This window comes from Clinocottus analis, unplaced genomic scaffold (assembly GCF_023055335.1).
Source record: "Clinocottus analis isolate CAN_PGR_092001 unplaced genomic scaffold, fCliAna1.0.p SCAF_13, whole genome shotgun sequence".
NCBI classification, from domain to species: Eukaryota; Metazoa; Chordata; class Actinopteri; order Perciformes; family Cottidae; genus Clinocottus; species Clinocottus analis.
Window position 1 is genome coordinate 13,125,622 of NW_027175854.1, and position 12,235 is coordinate 13,137,856.

General features: G+C 40.1%; 1 protein-coding gene across 1 annotated transcript in view; it reads right to left on the reverse strand.

Annotated features, from left to right (window-relative positions):
• Nucleotides 1–3,661, reverse strand: part of LOC137783671 (ras-specific guanine nucleotide-releasing factor RalGPS1) — a 58,865-nt gene extending 55,204 nt beyond the window's left edge. Inside the window, 4 exon segments of the mRNA XM_068573873.1 lie at nucleotides 366–416; nucleotides 1,475–1,579; nucleotides 3,538–3,624; nucleotides 3,626–3,661. Coding sequence (XP_068429974.1) covers nucleotides 366–416; nucleotides 1,475–1,579; nucleotides 3,538–3,624; nucleotides 3,626–3,661 — 279 coding nt within the window.
• Nucleotides 3,662–12,235: the final 8,574 nt, after the last annotated feature.

Below are 12,235 nucleotides of genomic sequence, written 5' to 3' on the forward strand. Positions count from 1 at the left end.
CAATCATGACCTCTAGAAATAGATTCCAGAGGCACGGAGACAAGACTTTGATATTCTGGTTTCCGTTTGGAGCCATTTGGCCAAAATGCAATCCCAGAACCCATCAGTCATGATGCTTTTGCTATTTACTGATTTACAAGCTTTAATTAGCTTGTAAAACAAGCTACTTGTGAAGCATACAAGCCGTCATACACATGGTATCTCAACTCAAACTCCATTTTCGCATTTTAAAAAGAAAGTCTTGGGACGGTTATCTGCAGGCAGCAGAGGAACCCCAGGAATACGGCCCCGGAGCCTCGACGCTAAATTGTCGTCAGCCTGAATGCCGATGAGTCCTGAGAGTCGACAACATGAGTCCCTCTTACCTCTGGATGTATCGCTTTGAAGACCGGCGCATCCATCAGGGTGATTTGGCTCTGACGAAACAAGAAAGAAATCCTTATTATCTTTCACTATGCACCAGGTGAAGAACTTGTAGAATATCTGGGAGAACTGGCTGGGAATAACTGCTGACAATCAAATGGTAAAGCTTAGATAAATTAATATGATGGACAATGTCTGAAGCGGCAGAATTCAAGTGGTGTGACGATGGAGCGATCTTCTCCAGTATCTGTTGTCCACAGCAGCATTACGCAGTTTGAGAAGTTCATTAAAATGCTGCAGACATCTGGAGGCATCAGGCCACGCGTGCTGATTTATCCTCAGCCTTAAATTTACTGCGATATGCAACCTCTTCTACTCTGATTACTAACTCCAGCCATGCAAAGCCTTTTTTGTTGTTGTTTCAAACCCATTTCATTTTATTGCGTCATTGCAAGTTTACATACGTTTGCTAAAAAAGTGAACTTTGGAGCCTATTCCCACCTCCCTCTCCTCATGCTACGGTCCACTTAGACATAGGAGAATTCTCCTTGGAGATTAATAAAGTACTTTTCATTTCATTCATTCATTCATTCATATGAGTTTACTCGCTCCACTTTATGTGGTTAATTCATCATTCGTGCTGGAAAGGGGGTGTGGCTTATCACTGTAAAAACAGTTACTGCCATCCATCATTGAAATAACCACTGGTTCTGCTTTATACTTGTTGTGGAAATTGTGTCTGGGTTCATAATATTATTCGTGGGCACACACAACTCCAGGAACAGCGTGTGAATGACGGCCGCTTCCAGCGCTCCTTCAGGCAGACCGGCAGCAGTTTGATTCAGCAACGGCAGGACGGCGGTGATGACGGGCGGAGCTTCTCAACGCGTTACGCGAATTATTCACAAGAGTTGGAATATTTCAACTCTCATGAATGAGGCAAATTCTTCACAACGTGTCAATCGCGCCGCCCGGTAGAAATTTGCATGGTTCGCAACCGTTCGCGTCTACTCACGCTTTTGGTGTGAACACAGCTTTAGCATTTGAACGCGCTGCCGGGTTAAAGTCTGACAGGACGCTCGAGTCTGATGCGTTTTGTACGTTTACTTACAGCAAACTCCTCGGGCGTCACCTTCAGCACATCGAAGACGACTGCATCGTAGCTCTTGGCGTAGTCCACGCAAGACACATCCAGAGAGTCAGAGCTGCTGCTGGCCTGAGAGACACACACACACACACACACACACATCCCTACATTTTAACAACACATATTTAACCCTGCTACTGCCGGTTCTCAATGATGGTAAAGTCAACGATGGAGGTTAGTAGGTTTGGTTTGTCTGTCCACTTGTCCAGCTCTTTGGGCCGGTCGGAATAGATTTCAAAGAATTCTAAGTGATTTGAAGGTGACCTTTAGGCCTCTCCTCTATGTAGCACAACCTTCAAATCAAAATGTCTCCCTGACCATCAGTGTAGCCTGAACTTGAGATTAGCAGTATATATTTGATGTGCACTGATTGCCGGGCCTGTAGGAAACCCCCGTGGACTCAAACACGATAAACCTAGGCCTGGGTCTGTATCAATGTTAAGGCTATGGAGCAGGAAGCGCCTGAATGTGAGACATTCCAACACTCGCCTGTCGCCAAATGCAAAATATGGAGACCAGACGCTACTCTGCTGCTGTGTCGTACGCAACTAAAAACCTGCCCGCCCGCCCGCTCTCACACACAGCTCTCTGAAGCTCTGGGTCAGCGGTAGACAATAATAACCTCGTAATTTTAGGTTAATAAAATGTAAAGCGAACTCAAATATATTTCTATAGACAATATTTGCCATTAAAGCGGCGGCTTCTGGCGGGTCAGACAGCCTGCCGCCGGTCGGCCGGCCAGGTCAAGTAGTCGCTTGTTGCTGCAGTGTTGCCAGGTAGGTTAACATTTGTTAACCTACCTGGCAACACTGCAGCATGTTCTTTTTCTGGCCTATCAGCCAATAACAGGAGAAAAACCTCTGAACTATGACTAAACCTCTAGTCTGGCCATCTAGTGAGTCTTCTGGCACTTAGAGGTGAATACCAATGAATTTACGATACAGTGTTGAAACAGTTCTTCAGCCAATGATTTCACACCAATCCAATAACCAACTGCTCTGAAAATGAAAAGAAGGAATTCATTCAAAATATCTTTTAGACCTCATACACAAACACAGAAAGTAAAAGAAGTGATATTTGTTCAAAACAGAACTCCACAGGGCTCCTTTTAGAAGACAATGACCACAACACCACCACCACTTACTGGCTTATGGAGGACTCCCCCAACCAAAAGCAGATGCTTTGTTCCTGGCTTATTATCCATGATAATTATGATACTATGTCATGTATGCCTCTGATGTTTCCCCGAGCCCGTTTAGCCTTGTTTTAATGTGCTTCTAATTGGGACTTTTTTATCATTCCTGGCTCCGCTCTGGCATTTTAAATCAAGAAAACCAAATGGAAAGAAACTATTATAAATTATTTCAAGGGAAAACAGGTTGAGGAACACTGTTTTTGTTTTTTTCTCCTGACATCTAACACTATTTTAGAGCTGGTTTACCTTAAATGTTGGTATTCAGTTTATTTTGTATAGCCCCAAATCATAAATTATCCTTGGAGGGCTTTACAGTGTGTACACATTAGACGTCCCTGTCCCGGGGCCTCACATCGGATCAGGGTAAACTCCCCAAAGAACAGAAAAAAGGAACAAACCCTCAAAGAGCAACAGGGGAGGATCCCTCTACCCAGATGGACAGAAGCAATAGATGTCATGTGACCAGGATGAACAACGTAACAGAGTTACAGCACATTTCATGAATACGACAGAAACTATTCATATAATGAGTAGTATATGCATGGACCACGATCAAGATAACCACAACCATGAAGCCGAATGCTATTCAAATGATGTAGCACCACCATCTAATATATATATATATATATATATATATGTATATATATATATATATGTATATATATATATATATATATATATATATATATATATATATATATATATATATATATATATATATATATATATATATATATATATATATATATATAGGGATCTATTAAAATAACTATGAATGTCTGGAATACATTTTGACCTGAATTATGGCAATAAACACTAAGCTGGTTCTTACCTCCGAGGTGACTGAATGGATGCTGGTGCCATCTGAAAGCCCGTTCCTGCGATACATGCTCACAGAGGGACGGGCGGGGTGCACGGGGCGGGGCGACAGAGGCCTTTAGCTGCTGGGCACACATAACCTCTCATCCATGCCTGCAGACAGAGGACACACCTTATTAACCTTTGTTTATAGTCATCAGAATTGGCTTCAAAAGTAGTATAAACCTTCTTGAGAACACCGGTTATCAAAGCAATATAGTCTCTGCGCCAAGCTGCTGGGGAAGACGCTGGGCGGTAGAACCAAACACATGTATTCTTCACCTGAACCATTACTGGACACTAATAGGTGAGAATATAGACAACATTTTTTTTGTGCACACTCCTTTTGAGGCTACGCTCATATTTCTTGGCAGAACACCACAGCCACTCATGAATTGATCTTAAGTATCCTTCTAAAATGTTAACAGCAGCGCTAAGTTTCTCTAACATTTCAAAGAGCTTAAAACTATAAAGGGATCAGAACTCAACAAATAAAAAAGTAGTACAACAGTTTTCCACACTGTTTGGCAGCTATTCTGTATCTGCTCTAATGGATTCTTCAATGGGATTCTTCAAAGCATCTTGTTGTTTTTGGCTGCCCCGTGAGATCAAGTAGAAATAAACTGGACTCAGAATGACTAATACTTTTGGAAACATGGAGATCTTGCCTTTAAAATTTACTCTGTGGAAGGGAACTGCAACCAAACCAAACTGGGGACAACATCATTTCTTTTTACAGGCCAACGGTACAAAACAACGACGTCACTGCAGTTTAAGAAAGTAACTGACAAATCCAGTACTTACATTTCTGTCTATTGACAAGACGATTAATTCAAAGTCAGTTTAGTAGTGACGATGACTCCAGCTACATCTAAAGATCAAAATATATATTTTTTGACAAGGTTCCTGTCTTTTTTTTTCAACAAATACCCTGAGATGAAACATATTTAAAAATGTTCATGAATCTACTCTTTTAATTTACAAGATAGCAATTTACAGGGCTAATATTTCCAGAAGAATTAAATATCCAGATGGAGGCTGTGATATGCGAAGAGAACAATCAATAGTTTTTCAGCTTTATGGATGTTATCTGGAGGTATATTAATAAAAATGTTCAAAATTTCAGTCACAGAAAAAATAAATCACACACTGAATTGCAGAACCGGTATGTGTCACGAAAAATAATCGCAATTGAGTTGTTTGTCCTCTACCCTTCAGTCAAATGGTAATAGGTAGTTCACTTGGTTCCATTTGTAAAACCAACATCCATCATCAGATCCAACCTGCAGAGAGGCGTAGGTTTGTCGCTCCTCAGGACACACTGCTTCCCTGCAAAGGTCTACACACCGGCCACACAATCTAAACTCAAGTACAGAACGTATTGAGTAAACCTACCACAAGAAGTCACACATGCAAGCAGACAGTGTTCAGAACCTGGAGAGCAGCGTCACAAGCAGAGAGAATCTTTTTAGTGCTAAGATGCCCTCTAATGTGTAGCTGAGATACTGCACTCTGACACAGTCACGTGTGCCACAATGCAGCACATGCATGCAACAGGTTCAGGGCTGTTTACCAACTCACATCTCTGGAGGAGCTTTGCAAAGGCTGAAGTTTACCAGGCAGGGAGAGAGAATGATCGCGTCTTATAGTAGTTATAATGTCACAAACTGTCATTCCATTACGTTACTTAATTTGACCAAATGCAAAAGCGGGCTAGTATTTTTTCCCCAGAGAGATGCATTTGGGCTATTTTTCCCCAATTTATTGGTTCGCAATAGACCCTGGGCCAAAGAGTGAAGGATGACAACTGAAGTCCTCTTTCTTTCGGTCATTATTGGACAAAGCTTATCAACAGTTGCAGCAGCTTGTTGATTTCTATCTAGGAGCGGCCCTTTCTTTATTGACCAATCATCTAAGATTTCTTTTGTGGATTAGTCGCTTGTTTCATGCTGAATGAATTGAATACAAGAAACCTCTGAGCACATCTCTGGTAAACACAAGAATAAAGTGCTGTCGTTAAAGGACTCAGCTTTACAAAGCTGTTGATTAAAACACATCATGAGTGTCCTTTGCTCAAGGACAGCCCTACTGATAGGTTATGTAGTTTAAGATATTGACCAATAAGCGCGGCCCAGCACATAACTAACACAAAGTCATCAGACGCCGGGCCAGTCATCACTAGACTCGTCGGATACGCCCACATAGCCGTTTGCCGTCTTGGCTTTATAGAAGGTAAAACTTCTCTGTTAAGACTGCACCCATGAAAACCCATGAATGACCCATGAAAGTACAATAAACTCCATCTCTCCATTGTGTATTGTTTATAATATTTGCATGCAAACATTTCAGAGCCACATGACGGACATGTTCAGAAAGCCGAGTTCCCTCAACACAAAATGCCCAAATGTGACCATTAGATGGCAGTACACACTAAGCACAGCAGGAGGCCTACTCAGCGTGTCCACACCTGATCCTGAACAGGCTTCTGTGGCTGCCGTGCGCTCACACTGAGAGGGTAAGTACACTCAAATCACTATGTATACTAATAAAAACACACAGTTCTTTGAGTGATGGACACACTGTCCCACAATTACATTCAAAAGGTTGTAATTCTCTCACAAGCCAATGCAGGTGGACTATTGTCTGAGGAAAATTAAAGAGCAACTCACATCTTTAATATTTAATGGTCAAATGTCCTGTTGGTTTAAAAATGGTAAATATTCTTCTCATATACAAACCGTACACTATAAAGATTAGTACATCCTGTAATTAGTATATAGTATGGAATTGGGACACGGATGTAGTTCACTTGTGTACATTGTATTCTGCCCTTCTATCCCGTCTGTTCAGCATTAATATACATGCAACAGGTTGAAATGTCCTACTGTGCATTGTGTTTGCATAACAGATACATTCCTTGTTACACATCGACATCAGACAATAGCATGGCAATAGATTCTTTGGAAAGCTCAGTTCAGACGTGGCTGCAGGACGTACTCGTGCTCTCCCGCTTAGAGGCAGACGGATACATCCGTTGATGTCAGAAAATATCCGCTCATTGCAGATATAGCAGCATCTCTGCTTTTTTTGTCAATAGAGAAATACTAAACTAGTTTAGAGTTCATTTAGAAAACATCAAGCTTGATAATATTTGGGTTTGTATTTATTTTATATTTCACACGTATATATTTCAAATCAAGCCACAATATGGCAGGTGGATACTTTGAGTAGGTAAACATTCACCGTACAAAGAGATCCCGGCTGATAGCCAAAATGTTTTGCAGTTTACTGCAATCTCTAAATCTTTGAATTGCAGATCCTGCTTTTGACTTAAGGTCCAAATCGAGGTCCAGAATTTAGCAATTTAGAATCAGAATCGTGACGCTTTCTCCTGATTACTAACGAGTTATACGTTGTTTGCTTGCTAGTAAGTCGGTCCCCATTGAGTTGCATTGTAACTAAGTGAATTAACTTAGCTCATGCTTGTAATTGTTCTTTTAGTATGATCACCGAGTCCAATATGAAAAGAGAAATAATGCACATGCGCGTCTGAATATGTCAATGCGTCACTGTTGCTACAGAGCCTGCAGCTCTTTCTGACAGCGCCCGTCAGCTGGCATACTCCTGCTTTTGTAAAGTACACAGCAATGAGTATCTGCTTCCGCCACACACTGCACATTTACTTTTTGGGTCGCGCAATATGGAAATGCAGATACAACAGATCATATTAAAACAGCCAGATAGTAATAAACAATAGCAACCCTATGGTGCATGCATAAACACATACGTGTGCATGAATGTGTGGTACACTAAAGGGTCCCGATATGGTGTTTGAATATATGGCCACCTAATCACAGAGTACATTACTAACACACTCCCCTCAGTCTGTTCTCAGAGTCCATAATGAAGCCGTCTCACTGAACAAACACCTTTTGGGGGGACTCCCCGAGAGGTTTGTAAAAAGGGGTCAGGGCTGAATCATCTCTGTAGCAGCATGGTAATCAAATTTTAAGGAGCCATCCTGTAGGGAGGGGGAGGGGATTACAAGAGTGAGAGAGCCAACAGTAATGGCCACATATTATCCTCCCTCTCATGTCCCTTCTCCGTGTGTGAACAAACTGCTTACAATTGAAAACCCCATTCTAGCAGGGAAAACCAACATGGAAGATTTCAAAAAACATTCCATCCTAATTTTGGCATACTGAAGGGCACTTGAAGTTCAGTCAACACATAAGGAGTAAAAGAAAACTACAAATGTATAACACAAAGCATGCGTTACAATCTTGCCATCATCATCTTGGAATACGGCCGTGCTGGTCAGTCGAGAGAAAGCATGTTTTTAAAACCCCACCGCATCAGCAAAACAAGAGGTTGCCGCCTGAGGTCATGGAGTTTGAAAGGTGCATCAAGGGAAATGCATGAACCAGCATTTAATGGCCATCAAGAGATGGAGCATGTTTTCTGATGCCAGTGGAGTAAGTAGCATGTTGTTAGACAACAAAGACATCTCCTCTGCAAATCCTCTGCTTCCCAGAAGTACCTCTGTGTCACCGAACACTGCACTGGTCTCATGTTCAGGGCTCGGTTACGACCGGGCTCTGTAATTAAAGCATCGTCTAGAAAGTGTGGTTGAGGATTGATGTCAAATCTGACGATATATGCATCTCCCGATTGATAATATCACAATATATGGGTGCCAATTTGATATGTTTTGAGATTTTTAACTATTCAAAGCAAGTCAATAATACAATTTATTTGTTTGATAATTTTTTTTAAATCACAAGACCACAGGGGAAAATTGGAGACTTTTACTTTGGAAATTGATACTGAACAGTCATTGTGGACTAATGCGTTTTTTAGCACCTATTATTTCAAGGTACAAATATGGAACTTTTTACTTTATATCTCTAAATTGCGAAAGTAAAAATGCTTTACGAAGTCATCAATGTTGGCCAACCCTAAAATATCAGAATGAAGACATTTACCCCACAGTTTATATATTAGGTGGTACAAAGAGAATCACAGTGCCTGGAAAAGACCTTAAAAAGAATACTGCTAGCCAGTAAATATGAATGGCAACAATGTGGGAATTTAAATACTCAAAAACAAATCAGTTGTGTTGGCTGAGCAAGAACATGCATGCACTGTGTTTATTGCTCTGTGCTGAGGTGGGAACATGAACTGCAATTGGACATTACACTTGCAGAGTCATCGTGCAGAGTGTTGATGAGTTTCGTTACCATGTAAACATGAAGAAACAGGTGACAGGAGTCCATACAGGGCCTTGATTAGAGACCAGAGGCAGGTGAGTTAACAGGTGAAGGGAGTTAGACTGACGAGGGGGGCGTGGCTAACAGTGAGGGTGTGGAGCTGAACTGGGACAGTATGTATGTGTGTACAATATGTGTGTACAGTAAGTATGTCTGTTTATGTGTGTGTACAGTATGCATGTGTGTGTACAGTAAGTATGTGTGTATATGTGTATGCGTGTACAGTATGTATGTATATGTGTAGAGTATGTGTGTACAGTATGTGTATGTGTAACCCACGGCCCGCCACTCGTGTGTACAGTATGTATGTGTGTATGTATACACAGTATGTATGTATGTGTGTACAGTATGTATGTGTGTACAGTATGTGTGTACAATATGTATGTATGTGTGTATGTATGTGTGTACGTATGTGTGTACAATATTTATGTATGCGTGTACAGTATGTATGTGTGTACAGTATGTATGAGTACAGTATGTGTATGCGTGTACAGTATGTATGCTGTATGTAAGTGTACAGTATGTATGCATGGTACTTTTATGTTCATGAGACTGGAAAATGTGTTCATTTACTATCACGCCCAATTACACTTAATGTCACTAATTTGCCTTAACCTAAATGTACATCTATTCTGTGTGCTATATTCAAATGCAAAATCTCCACTTAATTTAGCATCTGCATGAAAATAAAACTAATGATATTTGTTTATATAATTGCAAATAAATTCAGGCAATAAGGGGATTTGCTCTGCTCCTGACTAGAGGTCTCAGGCAGATCACCAACTACAAGCATAAACACACACACACACACACACACACACACACACACACACACACACACACACACACACACACACACACACAAAATAGCTGAACCAGTTCTACGGTCGCTTTGATTGACAATGGGACAGTGCTGACTCCATCCTCCATGACTCCATCCACCAGCTTCACCGCCTTCTCCCCGCTCAGCAGGACCAGCCTAGTTCTCATGCCACAAGACCAGTTTCTTTCCAGCTGCAGTCGGATTCATCAACAAAGGCCTCTGACATCTCCAGGACAACTTCCATCAACACCCTTGCACATCTTTTCTTTATTAAAATACACTTATCACTATTTTAGAATATATACTTCTTTTGACGTTTTTTTTTGGTTTGTCGGTTTTCCATATTTATTTTTAAATTATGGCTTGATTATTGCATGTTTACTGTTAATTGTTATGCAACTTCCACCTCATCAAATCCCTTGTATGTGCAACGTACTTGTCAATAATGTATTCTGATCTGAGAGGGAACATTGCTCCTCACAATTCACACCCAGGACAGATTTGGCAACACTACAGATGTGTAGTTCAGACCAAAATAATAATAATAATAATAATAATAATAATAACAACAACTTTATTTACAGAGCACTTTTTATACAAGGCACGGAGTTCAAAGTGCTTCACAAAAACATGAAAATGCAAGATATTTAAACAAGGGCAGATTGACGTCCAAAATTGACAATAAAAAGACAAAAGATGACTATATATAAATTAAATAAAAAAACAAAGACAATGAGAAGAAGCTTTAATATGAGGGGGTCAAGTGTCTCGCCCAAGGACACATCGACATGGACTAGCGGAGCCGGGGAATCGAACCAGCGACCCGCTGACTGAAGGACGACCTCGCTCTACCACAGTGGCCCACTGTATCAATACATTTACACAAACTTTGTTGGACTAAAATGTGTTTTGTTGCATGTTGCTATGGCTCATGTAGCAGCCGGAAGATTTGGGCTGTGTGCTGGTAAGAAATCTGGAGATACAATATTTATCGTAATATTCATCATAATACAGAAGTTAAGATTCAATATAACGTGATACTATAAGCAAGGTATTTACTTTTTATATTACTTTAGGAAAAGTTTCAAAAGCATAAAGATTGCGCCATGTGCATAAAATCAAAGTCAAAACCAACTTTACTCACAGAAATAACATCTGCATTCATTACAGTAGCATATCTTTCAAAGTTAGATATGAATAAGAAACCAAAAGTGTTTATGAGAATCACAAAACATACAAGTGTTTGGATATTTTCTTACACACCTACCTGAGACACTTTAATGAAACGAGTCAACCGTTGACCTCAGGAACATCACTTCATTTTATTTGTTCACAGATTAAATGATATAATCATAAATTAAGACTTAGTGTTTGATAAAATAAATGAAAGTACTGTGACATTCATTTTCTGTATATTGGTTTTACAACATTGATGTTTAGGCAATAATTGTGTATATATATATTTTTAGAACATCTCTTTACGCACATTAAGAGACTTTAGGAATGTAAAGGAGTAATTTGTCCCATCGCAGGTCCAACCACACCAATAGAGAATTAGACGTCAGTCCAACACCTTCTGTACTGAATCACCTGGATGAGAGTCATGTGTCTAAATCCAAATCCCTGATAATCTAGGAAACACCAAAGAAATATAAATTCCATCTCTTCACAAATCACTTTGTCTCACTTCCTTTTCCGCCCACTGGCTGCTTTTTTTTTTTATTTTTTTTTTTTAAATGGTGGCTTTACATAAAAGCACAGAACATGATGTTACAACTCAGAACTCAAATTCAGTTCAGTTTATTTTGTACAGCCCAGAATCACACATGACAAGTTCTCCTCTGAGGGCTTCACCATCTGTCCATAGAACATCGCCTAACGCACTTCTGTACAAAACCTGCAGCTATTTACTTTTTTTTAAAGGCTGCCATCTATTTTATAGTACATGGTCATTGTGCTATGGATTAATATCATGTTTTTTGGGTGGGGATGTTATGAATTGACAGCACAGCCAGTAATGCACCCATCAGTATCCAAGACGACGGATGCTACCCGCTTGTAGAGGGAAACAGAGAGTATCCCACGGTGTGTCTGTTTATTTATACCCATCCTCAGGATGGAAGAAGAGGATAACATACATGGCAAATGTGGCATTTTACAAAAAGCACAGATTTTAAAATCTCAATTGTGATTTCACACTAACCAGGATGAAAAAATTAAATCGCACAAATGCAAATGTTTTACATTCAAAGCTTGTTTTAAGGTTTTCCCAAATGAAGTTTAATTTTATGATGTCGTTAAACAAAAAAAGATAAATTAAGTGATTCATGAGTAAAATCACTGTTCTGGGAGGAGTAGAACACGTCCAGCCTCGTTCACATGAACAGTGGAAAGAAAATAACTCTGCTTTGGCTGTTAGTGCCTTTCACAACTTTTAGGACATACTGATTTAAATAAGACTTATTCAAGTGTTCATACTGGGGAGTTGTATTACCATCAATACTGTCTCTCTCCCCATGCAAGTGGAAAAAGTATTTTTATTTGACAGACCAAGAAGATTTCAATCCCCAGATTTGCCT